This window comes from Gopherus flavomarginatus, chromosome 1 (assembly GCF_025201925.1).
Source record: "Gopherus flavomarginatus isolate rGopFla2 chromosome 1, rGopFla2.mat.asm, whole genome shotgun sequence".
Classification (NCBI taxonomy): domain Eukaryota; kingdom Metazoa; phylum Chordata; order Testudines; family Testudinidae; genus Gopherus; species Gopherus flavomarginatus.
In genome coordinates, this window is record NC_066617.1 from 27,716,339 (window position 1) to 27,740,627 (window position 24,289).

At 37.5% G+C, this 24,289-nt stretch overlaps 1 protein-coding gene across 8 annotated transcripts in view; it reads right to left on the reverse strand.

The window, feature by feature from the left end:
* Window positions 1–24,289, reverse strand: part of ORC5 (origin recognition complex subunit 5) — a 124,407-nt gene that overhangs the window by 39,446 nt on the left and 60,672 nt on the right. For 2 of the 8 annotated variants that reach the window (XR_007769899.1, XM_050925884.1), the window contains exon 14: window positions 18,709–18,823. The exons of 3 other annotated variants lie outside the window; for them this stretch is intronic. Coding sequence is in view for 4 of the 5 variants with exons in the window: in XM_050925884.1 (XP_050781841.1) it covers window positions 18,709–18,823 (115 nt within the window). In the remaining variant the exon portion in view is untranslated. Of the gene's footprint in view, window positions 1–11,775; window positions 11,950–17,120; window positions 17,184–18,708; window positions 18,824–21,921; window positions 22,640–24,289 lie in introns of those variants that run through there. 3 more of the 8 variants (XM_050925895.1, XM_050925944.1, XM_050925937.1) reach the window with 3 other exon arrangements.

Consider the following 24,289-nt stretch of genomic DNA (forward strand, 5'->3'; position numbering starts at 1 on the left):
TGTGTACTTTACACCTTGTGAGTGCATGATATAGATGGACCCCTTATTTGCAAAGGAAAAAAAGGATTAGTGAATCAGAAAAGCTTTTCCCCCTCCTGAGTTAAGCACAGAAGACTCGTGTGTTAATGCTTCATGTATTTAAAAATCAATCAATCAAGCCTTAAGGCAAGAAAAGCACATTTATTATTCATTCAGTATACTCAAAATGGGAACTCTTCCACATATGGTAAGTCAAAAGTTGTTTATCTCAAAACAAATATAAACTAAAGCTGATTTTTCTATTCTGATTTCCTTCTGTCTGCATATTATGCATATATTTATATATAAAATATACATAGAACGATGATATTTTCAAAGAATTTCATAGGATCTAGCCATACAAATCAAATTAGCAGAAATAGAAGTCGTGTGGCTAAATCTCTGCACCACTTTGAAATGTTAGGAACAGCAGAGAGGTAACGGAAAGAGTGTGAATGTTATACAAATCTCAGTTTTCCCAGGGAGAGGTCAAATAGTATGAAGACATTAACAGGATGGGAATAAACCTGTCTACGTGCATCTCTTTCACGTACAGCAGCTCATTAGTTCAGCACACAAGAACTTCCACTAAGTTTTACTTCAACAAAAAGAACTCTGCTAAAGATTAGTTAGGAAAAACATTTCCACATATCTATTGTGGAGACAAGCTAGTTAAAAATAAAACTAGGTTCCAACTGTAAGCCCAATTTTGACCCCCATTTAACTGCACTTGCACTAAATGTGTCTGCCTGAAATTACACCTACATTATACCTCCAGAAAAAAATATCTTAATGTTCAGTTTAAGGATAATTAGACAAGCCATTTGAGATAAAGGTTTAAAAAAAAAAAGGTGATTTTACTTGGAAAAAGATTTTCCCAACTTTTTTGACTCACTGTAACTTCAAAAAGGCTTGGCCTAAAAACAAACTTATTTTTATCCATTTTTGTCTTGGCAAAGGGGAGTTTGACTGGTTTGTGGAGGGTTTCAGTGGAATTCTTTAGTTATTAAGTACAGTTTATGCACATATTATGGGCTCTGTATGATTCTTAACTCTGCATGCAGTCTTTTATGGAGACTGCGTTCTCCAAACAGTGCATAAGTGTCCTGGTCCGACACACAGTTCTCTCTGAAGTGCACTTTGCAATGGTATACATTAGGAACCCTGGAAGAGGAGGCTAGCTACTTGTAACTGGAGATTCTAAAAGATGTGTGATCTCATCTGAGTGTTATGCGCATGGGTCAGAGCTTTTTAAAGTAGTATTGCTCAGCAGTCTGCACATGTGCCCATGGTTTTGCCTGAGGCAATAACGGGCGAGTGCGTGGACCACCGAGCCATACTACTTTGAAAACCTCTGGCTCTGGGCACATGCACATAACCCTCAGTGGAATACAGATAGGGACCACATATCTTGAAGAACCTCCAGCTACAGGTAAGTAACCTCATCTCCTCCTCCTCAAGTGATGGCCCATATTGTATTTTACTGTGGGTGATTGACAAATATTTCCTAGACAGCAAAAGGGTGGGAAGAAGATGGCAGAACCGCAGAACGGAGGACTGCTGTGCCAAATGAGGCATCTATCGCAGAATCAATGTACTAGAGCACAGTGAGAGGAAAAGGTGTGTACCAAACTCCACATGGCCTGCAAGGGGCTCATTGTGGAGCGTGGCTGGGTTGATGCTTGCATTCTCGTAGAATAGGCTCAAATCCCACCTGGTGGGGAGTGTCCTGACAATTGATAGCAGCGTGTAATGCACTCTGAGACCCACTGAGAGACTCTCTGGGTGGAAATGACCTGGCCCTTAATTCTCTCCGCTTTGGCGACAAATGGCCTGGGAGACTTCCTGAATAGGGCCCTACGCACATCGAGAGAATGAAGCCACAGTTCCTTATCAGAGGCATGTGATTTTGGAAAGGAGGTATGTAGATGTATGGGTTGGTGGAGGTGGAATTGGAAAACCAACTTTAGCAGAAACTTGGGTTGCAGTTGCAGTGGGACCTTGTCCTTATGGAACGTGGTGAAACGGGTGTTTGCTATCATGGCTCTCAGCTCACCGACCATCCTCACTGAGATAATGGTAACAAGGTAAGCGACTTATACCAGGGGGTGGGGCCATGGGTCCAGCAGTTCAAAGGAAGAGGTCATTAAAGAGGTAAGGACTAGGTTGAAGTCCCATTGGGGAGCAACAGGCTGAATGGGTGGATATTTATGTAAAAGGCACTTCAATAATTTGGTGGTCAAGGGGTGGATAAAAATCAAATGCCCTTCAACTGGAGGGTGGAAAGCACTAATGGCGGATGCATGAATTCTGTTAGAGCTGAGAGAGAGTCTCGAGATTTTCAGATACAGGAAATAGTCTATGAGCATGGGGATGCCTACAGTTTCAGGGGCAAGGCCTTACTGTTGGGCCCAGAAGGTGAAGTATGTCCATTTGGCTTGACAGGATCACCTCGTGGAATCCTTTCAGCTACTGGCGAGGACGTCTTGCGCTGCCATTGAGCATTATTGTGGTAATGGAGGCATCCATCCAAAAACCAAGCCGTTAGGTGTAGCGTCCATGGATCTGGATGCCTAAGTCTGCTGATGTGTTATGTCAGCAGTTTCAGAAATGTCTGGAGCGGGAGTGGAGGTTGTTTCAACATGCAGAGAAGAGGAAACCAGAACTGGCGAGACCAGAATGGAGCTATCAGAGTTACTGTAGCTTTCTCCTGCCAGAGTTTGCGGAGGACATGCAGTAGGAGTGGTAGGGGGGAAGGCATAGTCTGATCAACTGATGACCACAGTTTTGCCCAGTGAGAGGGCAACGAGTCCTCCTCTGAAGCAATACTGACTTGGTGTTGATGTGTGATGCAGAGAGATATCTGATTGGTGTACCCCAGCGACCAATCACAGAGATCTTTATCATGTTGTACAACTCCCATTCATGGTCAGTTGCAAAGTTCCTAGAGAATCTGCAATGATATTCTGGATGCCAGGCAGATAGGCTCCTGACTAATGGATATGTGGTGAAATGTACCATTTCCCAGAGGTGAACTACCTCCAAACACACCACTGGGGACCTCATGCCCCCTTGTCTGTTTATGTACTATACTGTGGTGGTGTTGTCTGACATGACAAGGTCGTGGCGATAGCACATAGCTGGTAAGAATATATGGCATGCTTTGCATACTGCCAGAAGTTCTAGTATGTTTATTTGCATCCTGGCCTTGTGTGGTCCAGGTGCCGTGTGTCATGTGATCTCCAATTTGAGCACCCCATTTCGTGAGTGACACATCTGTTGAGACTGTCCTGGTCAGCGAGGATGGGAAGAAGGGCATTGCCTGGACCACACTTGTAGTGGGTCTGTCCACCACTGAAGAGAAGAGATGACCTCCACTGGAATGTTGAGTATGGCATCCATGGATTGGTGCATGGAGAATAGACTCTTTGCAGCCTTAACTATATAGCGAAGGTGCAGGTGGGCAAAGGGCGTGACATATGTGCACTCCACCACATGCCCTAGGATCGAAAGGCAGGTCCTGTCCATGACTGAAGGGTTGTAGATTGCCAGGACTATTTAGTCCAGTAGGTTCTGGAATCTGTTCTGTGGCAGATAAGCTCATGCGGAGGTCACATGAATGCAAGTTTCTATGAATTCCAAACTGAGCACTGTACACTTCGTATTGTATTGTAACTGAAATCAATATATTTGAAAATGTAGAAAACATCCAAAAATATTTAAATACATGGTATTCTATTATTAACAGTGCGATTAATTGCTTGACAGCCCTAATTTTCATAAAACATTCACAATTCTTAAAATACACATTAAAAATCTTGTTCAAACCAGTTATATCCAAAACGTAATGGTAACATAACCCTGGGTCATATCCTGGCTAACTCTAACTTTCCCACAACTCTATCTCCAACTTTCCCACACTAGCAACTTCAATTTATCATATTCTTCTACCCTTAAGCTAATTTTGGCTCAAAACCTAACTTCTACTTATTTCTTAACCTAAACCATCCTCTGGGCTACAGGAGTGCCAGCCAATTAGGGAATGATTGAGGGCTATCGCTCATATCCCCTTAGGGAAGCACTTCCTGCAATGCATAGCCTCTTGGGGGCAACCCTGCCTGGGCCCCTCGTGGTGATGAAGAAGCAGTGCCTGTCTCGAACCCCGCAGACCCCAGCTGTAGACTCGTGGGTTCTTCCAGAGATAGCCACTCTCTCCCCTTTCAATATCTTCTAGCATTACCAGCATATCCTAAAACTTTTTCTTTTTATGTACAAACTCAAGACCTACCTAATGCTCACCTCCCTTTCCTAACATACTTCCCCCATACTTGGCCTTGGAAGTTCTAGATGTGATAATGCTTGTGCTTTCTTGTGAATAGGTTACATATATACTGTTGTGTAAACCAAAATGGATGTGGCTCATGAGGCCTGGAGTTATAGGCAAAACAGAATAGCCATACTAATTTCTGGCCTGACTGGCAAGGTATTCAGATTTTAAATGTGGCAACTAGCTGCGATTCTGCGACATATATGCAATGCTTAATAAAGGATTCGAAATAAATGTGTCCACATGTGCTGCATGATCCACATATTGCTCATCTTTTGAATGTAGTTATTGATCATTGCAACCAAAATGAATGAGTTGTGATGTGACCAAATTTGTGGTATATTTTCCAGAAATATTTAAACTTGCCAAGTACAAGGCGAGTGTTTTTTAAAGACTGTGTAATCAAATATGAGCCCATCAGATTTGTGTGCACGCTCTTACGCTGTGTTTCCTGTTTCGAGGCAGCAAAATTCACTCATGCATATTGGGACAGTGTGACAGACTCTCCACTGAAGAAGAGGATGCAGTCACCTCAAAGAAGGCAACGAAACTTTGCCAGATGGTTGAGAACGATGGAAACCAGTGAGAATTGTACTGCAAGTTATATTTTCTTCGTGTATTTTTGGGACAAATCCACACAGTTTCACTTGCAAATGGACACAAATGCACCCCGATACACCACATTGATACACTGTTTAATTGTGATGTTTACAAGTTTTTGCTGATGTAGATGAAGTCTAAAAAAGAAATGGAACTCAAGTCAATGGGCTTCAAAAGGCAATTCCTTTAATCTGCAATGAATGCTTTTGCATCAGAATTCCAAAATTAACTAAAGGTACCCATATCTTGCATTGTACTGAAGAGACTATGGATCAGGATCACTTTTTGCCAACTGTAAAGTGTTTGATCCGTTTGTCAAGGCTCAGATGTCACAAAATTTTAGTGACTAGGAATATACTCTGTGCATTTTCCCTGGGACGGCATAAGAATTCAAGCACAATTTTGACTTGTACTTGGCACGTGAAGTGCCCTGTCATGACAATGTAACAGCACTTTAATAATACAGAAGTAAAATGTAGTCATTGCCTGTCATGTCCAGCGTGGCATTACATATACTCAAAGAGCTAGTAACTAATGTTTGTTGAAAGATCATTCTGTCTGCTCAAAAAAGTTCAAGACAAACACTGCATGTGCCTCTCCGAGGACCGACTTGCGCAGCTCAATGTTCTGCATTATTATAAGGACATAAGCTCAAAATTCGGAGAGCTTTTGAAAACTGGAATAATCTGCTGGCTCTTACAAAAGATTACACATTCCAGTACCTCTATAAAAAGCCTGATATATAATATATCTGTATTTCTCAAACCTCCTAGCTGTGGGAACGGAAGACTTTATAGGCAAATTCTAGTGATATAGGCGGCTTTTGAATTAGGTTTGTTTTAAATTGATTATGAATGAATAATAGAAACAGGTATGATTTGTTGATGTAAGGATATGTTGACAATTTGTACTTTAACAATTTATGAATCTTTAACTTTTTGAATCTCTAAGTGTAGGGTCTGTACCTAGCCCCTCCAAAAGACTTCCCACAACAGTGAAAATTTAAATTGATAAAAATAAACACTGATATTATTTGAAGTTATAAAAAAGTCAAAATCTGCCAATCCTAAATATAGTTAACTGTACAAATAATGGTAATAGTAAATGATGTATTTTTACGGGTGACCACTATAAGCAATCACAGCTGTAGCTCAATATTTAAATCTGACCAATCGATAAATGAGGTCAGGAGGTATTAACCTCTCAGGTCCTGAAAGTGATCAGAAAATTCTTAAATAAATAAGAAATCTAGCTGCTAGTTGGAGGGAAGGCTAAAATAACTGATATTGGTTAGTCCAAACTCCTCAAATATCCAAAGGCTTCAGGGCTTTTATACACAGAGTTCAAGAGCTCATCTATCAAATCAGCTACTTAATAAAGAGGCAAAATAAAACTCGTCCCAATCAAGGCATTAGATTTTATGACAACTTTATTTCTATAGAAACTGTGAATACCATCATCAGCTCTAGTGTGGAAGTGAATCCTTTGAAATACCAGACATATTTCCAATAGTTTGATTGTTTCCTTGACCTCTGTCAGGGTTACAACTAAGTTGTATAATCAAAAGTTCTTGTATTTTTAAGTCTGTATAGTCACTTCTAAATAGCAGATCCTTTTCCCTAAACTTTTCTTAGTGCACATAGCTGTGTTATACCAATTATATTAGACCAGTAAAAACCAGCAGGATCTTATTAAAGGGGACAAGACAAAGATGCCACATTTATTATGATAATTTGATTTATGACTAATAACTAATATCTTAATTCTTATACACACACATTATACCTAATACCTATACACACACACACACACCCATCAGATGTTCTGCAACTGCTGCATAGTTCCCAGTCCTGAAGATACCTTAAGTTCATAGCTTGATTTTGTAGCTTGGGTTCGTAGCTTGTGGCGGCTAACTGGCCAGGAAAGCCGGGCACAAGGCCGAGCTGGATCTCTGTTGGGCAGGCACCGATGTTCTTCCATGTTGGCAGCAGAATGTTACCCCGAGTCTCTCATCTCACCCTTCTTTTTTATAGGCTTTTAGTTTGGATTCAAAGTCTATGGGTCTTGCTGTGTCACGCTGCCTCTGGGTTTAGATTGATCACCCATCAATTGCAGGCGTGACTTTCAGCCTTGGACCTGGCTTTGATCTTCCTTCTGTTGTTCTTTTCTTTTTAGGGTGGATGCTTCTTACTTTGTTTAGGGCTGTTGTCTAGGTCTTCAGCCGTTGGTATTTGAACTTTATCTCATCAGGACAGGCTGGGGCTGGAGGTTGATTCCGTCATTCATACATACCTCATTCACACATCTAAACTAAACTAATAAGATTACAGCAGGGTTTGCAAAAATGAAGGTTGGAGGAAGCTTTTACAAAATGGAGTGAGTGTTTTAAAATGGGGTTTGAATTACAATATGGAACAGAAGTTACAGTGTAGGCAAGTGTAGTGAATGGTGAACAGAAGTTACATTAATAAAGTGAACAATTAAAAACAATTTCATTTATCAGTTCTACAGCTGCAGTGATCAAGACTAAATATTTTTGTCACCCAGACAGTTTGTTCACTCTCATTTGTATATCAATCCAATACTTATTTAGATGTTGCTACGTATTAACTTTCTTTACGGCATAATTGGAAAAATAAGATTTAAAAAGGTTTACAAATGATTCTGCCAAATAATTTTGTGTACTTAATTTCTGTATTACTTGTGAATTGCTTTTAGAAGCTTGAACAAAAAGTCTCTTCCCCAGTTGTCTTTGCCCCACTTGCCAAGTGAGGAATTTGTGGGTTTTGAAATAATACAGCTATATTTGTTTAGTAGTGACTTCAATTGCACAGTCCCTCATGACAAGAAGATATCTTTATTTGTGCACCATTTACACAACCAGTATACTACTCAGAATAGTGCTAATTTATTAAAGACTATTGCTGGAGTTTTGAAAAAAAAAATCAAAGGAGGAAAAGACAAGAGCAAAGTGTAAACTCTTCGGCGCTCATTTTCCTTCTTTCCAAATCCCTGACCTGCCATTCCATAAACTCCTTAAAAAAAAGATAAAATTAAACTGAAAAGACCTTCTTCTCTCACTCTCAAGAGTGCATGCAATGGAGAGTAATACTAAGATGGCACTGACTGTTTAAAAAAAACAACAACAAAAAACACACCACCAGATGATTATAGACTTGTGTCAACATTAGTAAATAAACCTCTCTGATCAATCTGGTACTTTACTAGTAGAAAAGACATTTTCTCGCTGATTCAGTATATACAAGAGGTCAAATTAAGGAAAAATATTTTAAATTTTAAACCTAAATCTTAAAAATTAAATTTTAAAGGCAAGAGTTAGTGTTTCAGTTAAAAAACCCCTAAGTTTTGATATTTTATTTATATATATCACCTTATGCAAACCTATAATTTGAAATTTGCAATACATATTTTCTATCAATGGCATTTTTATTTGTAATATAGAAGACAGTATTGTTCCGGTGGTGAGAGGATGGAGTTAAATCGTGAAATATTCATTTTTAATTAAGATTACTGTATCAAAGGCAAGATTTAATACAGAATTGAAGTAAGGATCAAGGTTAATGCCTATTCTGAAGAGAATTTACATAAATTATGCCTTCCTACTAAACTATGAGGCTTACTTTGTCAATTTATACCGTGTGATCATAAAAATTAGAGATGGAAAGTATCTAAGTCATCTTTTTTCTCCTCCCCCCAATGCAGAACGTTTTAGTAAATTATATTTTGTTGTGCTTTGTCTAGTGTCATTTTAAATGATTCAAGAAGTGGAGTCTTCTACTAAACCTCATGGGAGACTACTAAATAGTTTACGATATCACTGACTGAAGCTTGTTCATGGTATTAAAAGATATTTTTCTCCAATTTTTCATTAAATTACTTCTAAATTATTCCTTTTCTGGTATTGACAGACTTCAAATACTTGCAAACAGCTATACTGCAGCTCCGAAGCTATTTTACCAAAATTTGGGGGGTGGGGAATTATTTCTCTTGGGCTGTACATCACCAAGCACACAGTATTAAGTATGCATGTACATTTCCTTTACTCTTTCTTCTGACCTGAGTCAGTCCCCTCAAATCCCCAGTTTTTGCTGTTCTATTTCAGGTTATTTTCCTCTACAAAAACTTGCTTGAATTTACCAGCTTTGGACTTCATTAATTTCACACAGATATGTGAGTTTGATAAGAAAACAGAAGCGAAGTTATCCCTTTCCATTCACGCCAAAAAACACATGCACACACAAGGAAGGAATAGAATAACCGGTATTAAATAGTGTTATTATAATTTATGAAAAAAATCATAATAGTGTGAGTTCTCTATAAATCCATGCTGTTTATCTGTCTGGATGCTATGGCCATAAATTTCTAGTCTATGACTAGACTAGACTAGTCATTTTGGATGCCTTGATTTTTGTTTGCTCTATTTGACACACATTAAAGGAATTTGGTTTCCAGAAGATGGGTGCTCAGCACTTGGTTTATATTTTTTAAAATATGTTTCACAGTTTTAGTAGAGAATGGAGATAAATTAATTGGATATTAATTGCAATGATCACTCTTCATTTTGAAACTCACCACACTTGGCTTTTATTTTTTTTTTTAATTTTTTTTGCTGAAGTCCCAGTCATCCATGAATGTTTCAAAGTAACTGCTAATGTTCAGTACATTCTTAAGAGATCAGCTAAACTCTCTTTGATACTATGGTGCTGAATACTGTACAAAATCCTAATAGCTTCCTGTAAGCCATACTGATAGCTTTACTCATACTGGCTGAAATCCTGGCCCCAATGAAAATCAATGTCAGCCACTAAGTAGTGCCCTCCAGAAGAGGTCCAATGGATTTAAAATGAGATACTTTTGGTGTAAAGCACTAGTTGATGTGAATAAGGTCATAATCTGGCTCCAGATATTAGCATGAATATTGTCGAGACCTTTTGGTCTGTATATGCTAACATGTATTTCCTGGTTTTCTATCAGCCACTATATTATGGTATGACCACAGTCTCACAGATAATGTGCAACATAGTTCACTGCCAAATTGTAACTAACTGTTATGCTTTTGACATGTGAACCAAATCGCTCAGGGAACTGGTAGTGGTATACAGAACCTTACATTTATACGTCACATTTATTTAGACAGATGAGTCTGGTATGACCAAAAGTTCCTATTTCTGATGGCACCTTAATGTGTTTTATGAAATTACTTTGGTAGTCTCAAAAAGTAGTTTGTAGCATGTAAGTGTCCAGATCACATTCAACAACTCATTTGTCACTAACTGACAACCACATTATCTGTCTCAGGAGAAACCAAAAACTGAATGGGCACGGAGGTTGAATTCAACTGATGATTCTTCTAGATATTAGAAAAATGCGATGTAGAGGAGATTCTATGATGCTGTATGCATTCCATAAATAACAAGATTGACAACGCAGGAGATTGACAATCTAGCATCTTTCACAAGCATTACATTCACGCAAATTATTAAAAAACTTCTCCCTTTACCATCAGCATTATCCATCCATTAGAAACCATGCCAGGCTAGAATACAGCTGTTTTCCAGAGCCAAGTGCTTGTGAATAAAGGAAAAAGAGTGAAAAAGATCATTTTGTAACCACAGTCTTCAGTTTTCTGCCCAGGTCCTTTCAGCAATCCTTCAGACAATCTTTTTGGTTTTCAATATCAGTTATAACAAGTAAAGTGTCTCCATTATTCTTCAAGTTATCCTTGGCCATTCTTTTACATGTTTCTTGCTCTGATACCTAGATAGCAGTATATCAACTTGTCCATTTTATCTAGGTCACAGGTACCCTGAGTTATACTCACCACTATCCAGTCACTAAACAAGATCATCTTGGCTTTTACGTCTCTACTGTATCATTATAATCAATGCCCCTACTACCATCACTCCATTAGAGCCAAATTCATCAGAATTTGAATTCACTGCCGCTTGAAGAAGCTGCCATTTTGTTTCACACGCTATTCAGTCTGGTCATTAGATTATTAGAAAGAACATTTTAAAAATATGTACACTAGCTAATCATGAATTTTATATGTACATTCTATTTGCATTAATTGATTACAATAACTAAAATTACTTCTCTCTTCAGATATACAAATATCTTTTATTATTCAGTTTACACTGTTGTAATAATCTACCACCACAACTTGCTAGAAATGTCTGCATATACAAAAACATCCATACATACCATTTGTATTTAGAATTATATTGTAAGAATACTAATATAGAACACAAAAGTGGAATATCTAAAAATTAAATACTGAATTATTGCTATTAATCTATTTTATGTATTAATTATTGCTATTAATCTAAACTATTAGTGTTCTATATGTGGATAGCAGCAGGGCAACCGAGATTATCTTCACTCAAATATTCAAGGTTGCCCCATCAGATATTAATGACAAACATCCCTATTTCAGACAGATTACATTTGCATTCTGTCCTTATGATCAGAAGTTGTATTAAAACATTTCAGTTTTTATTTAAGCTAACTGTGCCTGAAAATCTTTAGTTATGAATAAAGAGGTATCAAGGCTATATATATATATATATACACACATATATATACACATATATATATATATACACACATATATATACACATATATATATATATACACACATATATATACACATATATATATATATACACACATATATATACACACATATATATATATACACACATATATATACACACATATATATACACATATATATATATATACACACACTTTCTAAAATTTAAGAAATTGAGAAATACCTGACCTTTTATTTATCTATGCATTTCTAGTGCACCAGTTAGATATATGCCCCATTTACACAGGTAACATTTCAGTCTAACTAAGGGATCCATCTCTCCACCTTTTCCTCATACTATGTTTACCTGTAGTGGGATCACTCTCAGTATTGCCTTTCAGGAGATACTGCCAGGCTTTTCTGCCACTACCATTATTGAGAGAAGGCCTGCACAAAGACATAAGGCTTGTATTTTGACCTAAAAGCAGCAAAACTATGGCTCATCTTTCTCCTAGGATTCCCACAGAAGTATGGTCTTTGCCAGCAACGCACTCTTCTCAACTGCCAGGGTTCCAATGCTTGTTGCTAGGTTAACCAACAGCAGCCCTCCTAAAAGGGAGGGCTGACACTAGCCAGCCAGCAGTACACCACCACCATTAGTGTGTCACTTCCCAGAATACACTGTGCAGCACAACTGGCTAAGTCCGTCCACAGGATGAATTCCCAAGTGAGGGATGGTCAGGTGAGCAAATCATCATTTTCTCTGGTCCTTCAATGGCTCTCACCGGAAACCTGAGGTCTGCGGAGGGCGGTTTTTAGATTACTGAACTATGCTATTCACATCCTTTTAAGTCATCATATAACTGTATTGCAGTGTCCCCACATTTCTCCTCTTCATCTCTATCCCAATGTTTTGTTGCCTCTTTGTTACATTACAAGTGACATTAGACTACAAGATCTTAGATGAGGATCCTTGTACAGCATTTATGTACTGTGAGACATTCTGCACAGTTTTCAACCCTGAAAATAATCAATAATAATCATCCTTTGGTCAGAAGTGCTGGCCAATTAATGAAGGAGTTTATGGAACATCAGCACCTTGCTGCATTCAGGACAAGACAATTAAGCTTCACTTTTTTGGATCAAGTTTTAGGTTGCCAGGGGAAACCAAAAAGTTGCTTTTTTTCTTAGCCTCATATTTTGTCACAATGTTATATTTTTAAACAAGCTACAATAATTGTAATCTTTTACTTCTGTTTATCAAATATATAAACTTTTCAGAGTGAAAATTTACTCTAATTTCCAACTCCATATCTTCCAAAGTCCACTCCCCAAAATAATATTTTTGTTCATTTCCCTAGAAGGACAGCTACATTATTCCAATTCTTACTATTCACCATCTATGAAGGGGCATTCTTTTGTCAATAGGCTTCATATTTTAAAATCCTGCCTTCCAAATTAACTGTACCGCAGCTGCTTCTTTTGTCCATGCTGCTGTGTCAAGGCCCGCTGTTCCCAATTAAATGAATAGAAAGCAGCAGAGGGTATATGGAGGAAGAGAGGGGGGTCAAGTAAAAAGTCAGTGACTAGAACTGTACTTGACATAAAGCAGAAATACATCACTCTACAAATATTTAGTCAAGTGATAAAATTGATTCTTTAATATTCCATTTTGTTACCCCTTTGTGCTAAAATCAGTTGTCCGTATACACATTGGTACTTCATTTTTGACAGCACTCAAAATTGTTATAGGGGCCTCCCAATACAGATAAACTACAAACTAATTTCAAATATGATGCAACAAAGGCACTCAAGTGTATCAATGGTATATATGTACAGAATAGGAGTGGGGAGGAGTAACAAGATAGTAGGAAGGGGCACGGACAGGACTGGACAAGAATCTATAACTATAGCTGAATCTTCCACCAGGAATACTGGATCATATTTTGTGTCTATGCATCATGGCAGAGAGCAATAGTTACAAATCCATAGGGCCTTATGGGGAACATAATATAACAGAGGAATATAGATTTATAGCTACTAAACCCTTTGATTCTACCTAATCAAAGCATAAAAAATGTGCACTACCTATCATAACACTGCCCCCAAATTTATTTTTATGAAAAGGAGAACATTTTGGAATAGAATTATGCCCACAGATGCTAAATAGTTAAAAGATATGTTAAATCTGTCACATATACAAGCTGGATTTAGATACAGAAGTTAAGAGGTTGTGCAGTATTTGCTTAATTAATCTTTGCTCTATTAACAGATAAACCAGATGTGCTATTATGTTCTTTGTTCTCATCTGCAGAGGGGATGAACAGATTACTTATCTCCAAACAATAGGAGTTCGTGTACTACAGCGCAGATTTTTTTTTTTTTTTTTTAAATCTGGAAGGCAACCACTAACAAGCTTCAGCTGGAACTGCTTGATGTAAAAACAGTGTGAACTTGTTCCTCGACTAATAAATGATGTTCCTTCCATTAAGAAAAATAAACTAAATTTCCAAATGGACGGTTTTGGTTTTTTTAAAACATAGTTCTATATTTAACACTGTTAGATACTATGTATTGTATATTGAACGGCATATTGAAAAAACTATTTTTTCATATAGTCTTAATTTTGCAAACGTTTAAAAACAACTTATAAGTAACACCAGGAGAAAATAATAAATAAGGTAATCCGTATACGAAACATCCTCCACACGACACCTGATGCAGTCTCAGGTGATGCCACAGTATGAAAGAGTACTTAGTGTTATATTCAGAGGGCCACAATGTGCTATATTTATGAATACATACAAGGAACATATTGCACTGAAGCAGTTAAGCACTATTGTCAAGATTGCTAGCCTAAACATTCATTTGCTTTGAAAGCTTTCTTTTTTTTAATCTGACTGACATATCTTTGAAAAGATCAATCATATACTATATTCTGGCATTCTATACCATAATACTTAATTAAAAATCCAATATATTGTGCTCCCCTCACAAAACTGGTACAAAAAACCAATCCTCTATCATAATGTTCATACATAAGCAGGGGGGAGGGATAGCTCAGGGGTTTGAGCATTGGCCTACTAAACCCAGGGTTGTGAGTTCAATCCCTGAGGGGGCCATTAAGGGAACTGGGGTAAAAAATCTGGGGATTGGTCCTGCTTGGAGCAGGGGGTTGGACTAGATGACCTCCTGAGGTCCCTTCCAACCCTAATATAGTCTATGAGTTTAACATAAGTAAGCCAATGCAAAATTTCTTTAAAAAAATATTAGCGGAGCCAAGAAACTAAAACTAAAGAAGGGAAGACTTTCAAGGTAGGTCAACTTTTAGGATTAATAACCTTGACAGAATGTTTACCATTGAAACTGACTAATTCTCCGTGCTTCCATACAGACTGTATCAGCATTAAAGTTCTGTCCCCTAGCATCCTTCCTTCCATTATATCATAAGCTTTTCTTCTGAAAATCTGTTTATATTAATTAACAATAATTTCAATCTTTAGGAGAGGGCTGAAAAAACCCCAGATCACATCCTTTCTAAACCACTGAATGTTTAGAAAAGTGCAATTGTACAATTGGACTCTTGTCACTGGAGACTCCTTGGGATAGGGATTGTCTACATGTAAAGTGTACTGTACGCAGTGTATCATCAGTGTTTAACGTGTAATAATACAGGCATTTATTATCTCACTTTTGCAAAGTCACATACAAGCCTTAGTGTAATGTAAAGTTTGAATGAATTCAGCTTTCCAGTTAACAAATGATATCATACGCAGTAAATAAGAAAGGCTACTGAAGACTTCTTGAGTATATAATCACAAGTGTCAAAATAATAAAAAGAAGCAAGATATTAAGGTTTGCAACTACCTAGAGAATTATACAGCATCTTTGTCCCAGGAATGTTTGGAGATCCCTGGCAATTTTCTACCTACTAACCAAACCAGGGGTTCAGAAATTTGCTGCTCTAAATTAGAAAGGAATTTTTCTTTTTAATTTAGCTTCTGAGTAAGGCAATACTTTTATATTTTAGGAAACAGACAGCAAAATAATATATCTAAAATCAATCACAATACTTTAAAATCTAATTTAGACCATTCAACAAAATATGGCTCAGACCAATTTTTCCCCAAAGAAAAACTTTGTTTTTTAAACCTATTAATACTACAGAGCTTATTAGTAGCTGCTTCTCCATGGCTTTAATTATAAAACATTATTTTGACTGAGATCTGAGTCTAGGCTTTTATTCTATTCACAGCCATGCTGAGGCTTTAAGTTGTTTAGTCAGTTATTTGGTTAAAAAGAAGTATTGCCTGCTCATTTTCTTTGGTTTAACAGCAGGCTCTCAAGCTGCCATACTCTGTTGAAGTGCTAACCCATGATTCCACGCTGTGTTCCATACACAGTTCCCCATTTTTGCTTACACATTTCTGCCAGATGTGCTTAATAATCAAGAAAAGTCATAAGAAATTATGAGAAAATAAGTGGGGAAGAGGGGACAGTTGATTTACTGCCTTCCTTTCTTATTTCCTAAAAGCTCTTACACTTATTAGGGATTTTCTTGATCTTTAGACAAATATGGCACACACATGCATACACATACAAGGAACATAGATAGTGGTGACCAAGTGCAATAGAACAGATATACATATTTAGTGGGGTATTGTTTCTTGAATACACCTGCCAATAGTAAAAAGAACTGTCCTCCTAATAACTTAACTGTGATGAGCTTGCAGCAACCATGCAGCTTGTTCTCGACCACCAGGCTGCAGTTATAGCCAGGGACACTGAGTGATGTACAAAAGACAGATTCCCTGATTGTGTATGAGAGTCCATTAGCATGACATAGCTCAATCCACCACTCTTCCCCACCCAAAGCAGCAGACTCAGAGGTAGGGAGGTATTGGCTCAGACAGTAGGGGAAAGAAAACCCTTAGTCTCTTTAAAGATTGCACCCTCCTCCTCCTTGTGGGGACTCAGCTTCCTCGTGGGCTTAAGAAGGTGAGCTCTGTGATTGACTGGTAGATAGAATGGTGCAACAAACTGATTGGCTCCTGTGCAACCCATGGAGAACGCATATAAGCTCTTTCCCCTGCCCAGGGTGTCATTCTGACCTGTGAAGAATCTGCCCTGGGATTAAAGTAGGAGTGGGTGTGTTTGAACCTTGCTCTGGACTTCATGATAGTCACCTTTTTGGTGCTACAAAGGAATTTTTCCCTCACTATCAGCTTGGCCTCGGTATTGTGGGTTTATTGGGTTTTTTTGCCTTCCTCACAGCAGTCCAGAGAGCTGAACTGTAAAATTCATTTTGTCATAACTTGGCAGATATCTAGCGGGATCTCGTTCCCTGAAACTGGAATTGGAAGCAAATTAGCAGATGATCTCCTAAAATGTGGGGAATATGGTTGGGACTCCTAATATCTGGTACAGCAAGGAGAGATCGCTCTCTTCACCCATCCCTTAACCCTCGGACCAAGGGAGGACAATGGGATCCAGCACCTGTGCTGGGACCAGTTTAACACAGTGTGGGGGTGTTAATGGCAGCCCTCTACCAGGTGGTACCAATTATAAAGAGGGTATGATCCTACACTGGATGAGTTATTGCAGGATGATTCACAGATGCATAACTTAATAAAGTTGTGGCCTAGTTAAACCACATTCCTGGTATCTTGTCATTCTTCTTGCTGCAACAGAGACAAATATATTTTTGTCTAAATACTTTAACCCTAAATACTGCACACAGATATAAATTTTGTTTTAGCGCAGTTCTACTTTTACTTGGAAGACCTATGATCTGACCATGCTCAGAGTGAGTGTCATCTTTGTATTTAAATCTAGGGCTAAGAATTGAAAGATCACCTATTAATCTGTATCCCAGCAGCTATAGCACGGTGGAAACCCTCAAGGCAAAATAAATTGTTACGAATTAAAACTGAGGGAGAGCATCCTTAACTTTTATAATCACCTCACTTTTGAAAGCTTAATATTTCATCCTCAGTGTTGAATTAACATGTTTCTATATATTGGGGGGAGGAGGGGAATCCCCATGTGTCAAGTCCCTCAGACACACAGGGCAACTAGAAATAGTGTACAATTTTGAGGGCAACCGCAGCAAAATATTTCCTGACTGGAAAAAAGTTAGTGATATTGTTATATAACATCCAAATTTGGAGGCATGATCTACGTAATTCTTTCTGGGGTGGGTTTTAAATTTCTATGAGCTTACAAACTATTTCTGACATTCATCAAGAAAACAAGAAACCTCATTTCTATACAAAGTAATTTCTGTTGAAAACCAGAATCATCTCCAGGTTCTGAACACACAAGTCAGTTGAGACCAAGATGCAGCAGGATAAAAATGTATTTGACTCCCACACCCCAATACATTTCCCAAGTTTACAATAAATATTTCAGTAATCTCTGGTGAAGTTTTAGCACTGGCTCTGCCTTAAACTGCGGAAGGGAGGGGGATGAGCAAGATCTTACTGTTCCCTCATGGAGAAGAGCACTTCCAAACCAGTAAAAAGAAAAAAAAAGGAACATATTTTAAAAAAAATCAAGTTGGCACTGTCTTTTTTAACTAAATTTTAAAAACCCAGAAACCAATGGGGACTCTGTCTATAAACAAAAGGGTATATTTTGATTTTTCCTTTTAAACTAGTTTTCAAAATTGAAAGTTTTTTCTGTTTTGCAGTAACGCCCTTTGAGGAAAAGCAACCACCACTACCACCACCACCACGTATGCTTTAGCCAAATCCTCCCTGTCTGTGAGAATGTCTGCATGTTCCCTTTTCATTTTCAGCTGCTCTTTTGCTGCTTCTGTTACACTCAAAGAGAGCCTGGAGTAAAACATGCACAGGGGCAATCCCCGGAGCAGTAGCATGAAAGTGATGGCATCATGCTAGAACATGAGAAAGGAAATGCAACTGATCAAACAGAAAAGATTGAAGCTGACTGTACACTAAGTGCTGTCAGCTGAATAAGAGAAAAACAAAGAAAAAAGAAATATTTGTTCTTTTTTTAATTACAAAAATCAATCATTTGAGCTGTTAGAAATGTGATTTTTAAAAGATGACCGTGTCCCTTTAAGATTGTACTGTGTGACTAGCCTAGTAGTAGAACAATAACACATCAAAATCAGGCATAGGAAGAGATCTGGAAATCTAATTTACTATACCAGTGAGACTGAGTACTATAGAGTGCTGCTACCTTTGGTCTCCTGGGGGAGGATATGCCACGGTAAAAAGAGCACTCCAGCTGACCTATTCATCAGAGGAACGGGCAACAAGCATGGTTCCTTCCAATCTGTATAGCAGGTGCCACACTTTATCATCAAGAAAAAAAATGAGGGATAAAATATTAACAAAAAACATCAGATATTCTTCAGAGAACAAGAAGATTTATTTAAATTACCCTTTTAAGCTGCTGGGGTCAGGGAATGAGTCTTAGTAAACTCTGTAAATTGCTACATAAACCTACAGTGCTATATAAATAATTAATATGTAAAAATGAGCTATTCCCAAATCCAATCCACTTGAGAAAATGGAGAAAATAGAACATATTTTTGATGCTTCTGTAGAGGACAGTTTGATTTTTAAGCAATGTCCCTTTGGCTCCGTCTTGCTGAAAGCATGTTAAATATGCTGTTTATTTTTTTTTATGGAGTCATGTTAAATTAGCATTTAGCATAACAGTCTTTAAGAGGAATAACTATAAATATGAAATAAATCCTTTTTCAAAGTTAAAAGGCTCAAACTCCAGTGCCAGTTTCATTTGGAATTATATCCATTGCTTTGCCATATTAGAAAGTTCCCCCTCTACACTTGAATCCCAGAATATATATATTTTACCGTATGCACTCATTTTATGAGTAATACTCATGGCAGGCCTGTAGAAATTCAGTTGCTTTTGCTGGTCTTAAACACACAAGAAACATGGAACAAATGAACAACAAACTTTTTATATTGCATGCTCACGACTTACAAAATGATTGACAACACAGAAACAAACAGAAAACATCTGGAAATGGTGGGAGGATACAGGGTTTTAGCAGAGTTCTAGTTTTCTAATACTACTCCACTCAGAAATAAATGCATATAATTCCTATTCTGAATTTAACCCAATCGAGGGGACAGTAGACATCTTCATTTTTGGATCTAAACAAACATCATACTCCTTTCAAATTACCAGCATAGTTTGTTCTACTATAATACTATGTGATAGTATAAAGTGAAAACACAAATAAAATCCAATTCTATTCCAATCATTTTTCAACTATAAACACACTTTATAATTACACCTCTACCCCGATATAACACAACCCGATATAACATGAATTTGGCTATAACGTGGTAAAGCAACGCTCTGGAGGTGGGGGAGGGTCTGAGCACTCCGGCAGATCAAAGCAAGTTCGATATAACACGGTTTCACCTATAATGCAGTAAGATTTTTTGGCTCCCGAGGACAGCGTTATAGCAAGGTAAAGGTGTATTGTGCAAAGAAGGGTTCATGCCTCTCCCTTTCTACACATTTCTTTACTCTAACTAATATTTGTTACAGTTATTATTTATACAAGGTAGTGCTCACAGACCCATTTGTGCTCTTTTACCATGGTATACCCTATTTTGCTGACTGCCATAACTTACACACAGTAAAAGTCAGCCCTCACACCAAAGCTTTTAGTCTAAGGACAGTGACTTCAATGGGCTTATTGATATGATTAAGTTATATGTGTGCATAAGTACTTGTAGAATCAGGACCTAAATTAAGGCGACACACTAAGTTGGTCCAACAATCAGAGGGGAGAGGAGAATAAGATTAGAAAGATGCCAAGAGTGATAGGACTGTATAAACTAGCTACATGCAGAATTTACAGGAAGTTTTCATTTAGTAAAAGAACAAAAATATGTTTTTATAATAATAGAAATCCCTGCTGGCCTAGCCAATTTTGTGTCACGATTTATTTTAGTGATCATGGTAGATGTAAGTTTTAAGTAGGGATTTGGAGGACTACAGTGTAGTGGTTTAACAGATTAGTTCAGGGAAGGGGTCCAAAAGGTGGCATAGAAGAAACTATCCAGGAACTTGTGGGAGAAGAGAACTAACAAGAGATGGAGGTTAGCATCATTTGCCATCTTTTAGAACTTAAACAGAATAGAAAATTGACTGTCCAGGTAACAATATTAACAGCACTATTTTGAATGGACTTAAGGGTGTGTGAGTGCATGTGTGTGCAGTAGGTGTCCAAGATTTGGGCAGTGGAGACTGTAGTAGTCAACCCAGGAGATAAAGCCTGGATGAAAGTACACCTCTACTCCAACATAACGCTGTCCTTGGGAGCCAAAAATTAGCAGAAAATTAAAAATCTATATGTCTATTCATTATTTATTGATGGAAAGACTTATTTTGAAAAGTTAATGAGTAGATTTTTTGCATGGATAGAAATTTGGCACAGAAACAAGAGCAGCAAGACATTATCAATGACATTCTAGATTTTACAGCAGCCTTTATTAGTAATTAACATTTTCTGCTGAAAGTTACTAAACTTTAGAGATGAGATGGGCTTGTGCTTTTTAAAATTCATGGTTATACTGTAGCTAAATATAACAAGCAGCTCTAATATAGAACTTTTCCTCTGTGGATCACAAAGCAGATAAAATAAAATACTGTTGAACAAACTAAAAGCCAACTATTACTTTGAAAAGCATTTTTAAACAGTGTACAGTACTGATTTTCATATAGCTTCTCTTCTGTGGATTCCACAAAGTTTTATATATACAGACTAGCAAAATAGCCAGATTTTGTAAGAATTATACAATTCTCAACACTTTATTTTAATTTGAACAGAACCTTTAATGAGAAAAGGCTTACAATGTGATTAGTGAAATATCAAAATAGTCTTATAAATCCTTCAAAACAATAAAACTTGTTCAACCTATCTTAAATTCTGGTTTTAAAATTTAAATAATATTCTGTTAAAACATATTTGATATTATTCCAGTTAGAAAATTGAAGACAAATCTTATTTAATTGAAAATCTAATGTAATAAAAGATGTTATCACAATCAGTGAAAATCCATAAAATTCAAGCTCAAGGTTGATTGACAATCCCTATCTTTAGACTTCTCTTAGTTGTTGGATGTTTATTACATCTTTGTTATTTATTGCAGTTTTTTAAAGTTTAATCTACATATATTTAAGAGGAAAACATTAACTATTAAATATCTAATTTGACAACAATGCCATCTAGTGTACATTTTAAATTAGCATGATGTGTTTGTTTTTTAAATGTTTATCCTGTAACATAACAGACAGCTATGGAGGGAAATATACTATGTACAAATTGTATGTCTAATATTGAAGAAGGGTTATATGACAGCAGGGATATCTTAAGTGTTCATTGCCTAACACTGAGGTGGTTTCTTTCTTTTTTTTTTTAAACAAAGATGTAAAAATCTAAATATAATTAAGCATATTAGAACTAGGAGATACAGCTGCGGCTCTATCAAACAAAAAAAGCACAGGGAAAACCAGTTTTTGAAAGCAAATGACAAGAGGCAACTTAGAGGAATAAAAGAGGAATGCAGGAAAGTATCAGAAGTTTATAGGTATCCTCAAAGGTTAAGGTCAGCGTGTTGAGAATCAGGTTTATAATATGAAGCTAGCTTCAACGTTAACAATGGAGCAGCTATTGCTGCTTGATAAATGCAAATTGCTAATGAAAACTGTAGGTTTGTTTCTGTTCACCATATCCTGTAGTTATGCTGCCATCTACTGAAATTTTATTTCATTAAGTGTTTAGGATTGTATATAGGATAGTTAAAACAGGTACTTGAAGACAGTATTTGATAATCAATAAGGAGCCTAGATAAAAAAGTGCGTATCACAACAAACATCTTGTGTGATCTTTCACTGCTGGAACCCATACCCTTTCCCCGTACCTTTTGTTGACCATTACTCATTGCTGTAACAGTAAAGGATGCCTTAATTTAGGAACATAAGAATAGCCAGAGTGAGTCAGACCAAAAGTCCATCTGGCCCAGTATCCTGTCTTCCGACAGTGGCCAATGCCAGGTGCCCCAGAGGGAACGAACAGAACAGGTAATCATCAAGTGATCCATTCCTCGCTCATTCCCAGCTTCTGGGAGACAGAGGTGAGGGACGTCATCCCTGCCCATCCTGGCTAACAGCCACTGATGGACCTATCCTCCATGAATTTACCTAGTTCTTTTTTGTTTTGGCCTTCACAATATCCTCTGGCAAGGAGTTCACAGGCTGACTGTGCATTGTGTGAAAAAATACTTCCTTTTGCTGTTTTAAACCTGCTGCCTATTAATTTCCTTTGGTGGCCCCTAGTGCTTCTGTTATGAGTAAATAATACTTCCTTATTTACTTTCTCCACACCAGTCATGATTTTATAGATCTCTATCATATCCCCCCTTAGTCGTCTCTTTTCCAAGCTGAAAAGTCCCAGTCTTATTACTCTCTCCTCATACAGCAGCTGTTTCATGCCCCTAATTATTTTTGTTCCCATTCTCTGAACCTTTTCCAATTCCAATACATCTTTTTTGAGATGGGGTGACCACATCTGCACACAGTATTCAATATGTACCATGGATTTATACAGAGGCAATATGATATTTTCTGTGTTACTATTTATCCTTTTCTTAATGATTCTCAAGATTCCGTTTGCTTTTTTGACTGCTGCTGCACCTTGAGTGGATGTTTCCAGAGAACTATCCACAATGACTCCAAGATCTCTTTCCTGAGAGGCAACCGCTAATTTACACCTCATCATTATATATATATATATTTGGGATTATGTTTTCCAATGTGCATTATTGTGCATTTATCAGCAATGAATTTCATCTGCCATTTTGTTGCCCAGTCATCCATTTTTGAGAGATTCTTTTGAAGCTCTTCGCAGTCTGCCTGGGATTTAACTATACTGAGCAGCTTTGTATCGTCTTCAAATTTTGCCACCTCACTGTTTACCCCTTTTTCCAGATCATTTATGAATATGTTGAATAGCACTGGGCCCACTAAAGACCCCTGGGGGACACCACTATTTACCTCTCTCCAGTCTGAGAACTGACCATTTATTCCTTCCCTTTGTTTTCTATCTTTTAACCAGCTACCAGTTCATGAGAGAACCTTCCCTCTTATCCCATTACTGCTTACTTTGCTTACTAGCCTTTGATGAGGGACCTTGTCAAAGGCTTTCTGAAAATATAAATACACTACATCCACTGGATCTCCCTTGTTTACATGCTTGTTGACCCCTACAAAGAATTCTAGTATTGGTGAGGCATGATTTCCCTTTACAAAAACCATGTTGACTATTCCCCAACAAATTATGTTCATCTACGTGTCTGACAATTTTGTTCTGTACTATAGTTTGCCCAGTACTGAAGTCAGGCTTACTGGCCTAAAATTGCCAGGGTCACCTCTGGAGCCCTTTTTAAAAATCGGGGTCACATTAGCTATCATCCAGTCATTTGGTACAGAAGCTGATTTAAATGATAGGTTTCAGACGACAGTTAGCAGTCCTGCAATTTCACATTTGAGTTCCTTCAGAATTCTTGGGTGAATACCATCTGGTCCTCGTGATTTATTACTGTTTAGTTTATCAGTTTGTTCCAAAACCTCCTCTAATGACACCTCAATCTGGGATAGTTCCTCAGATTTGTCACCTAAAAAAAAGGGCTCAGGTTTGGGAATCTCCCTCTCATCCTAAACAGTGAAGACCAATGCAAAGAATTCATTTAGTTTCTCTGCAATGGCCTTATCC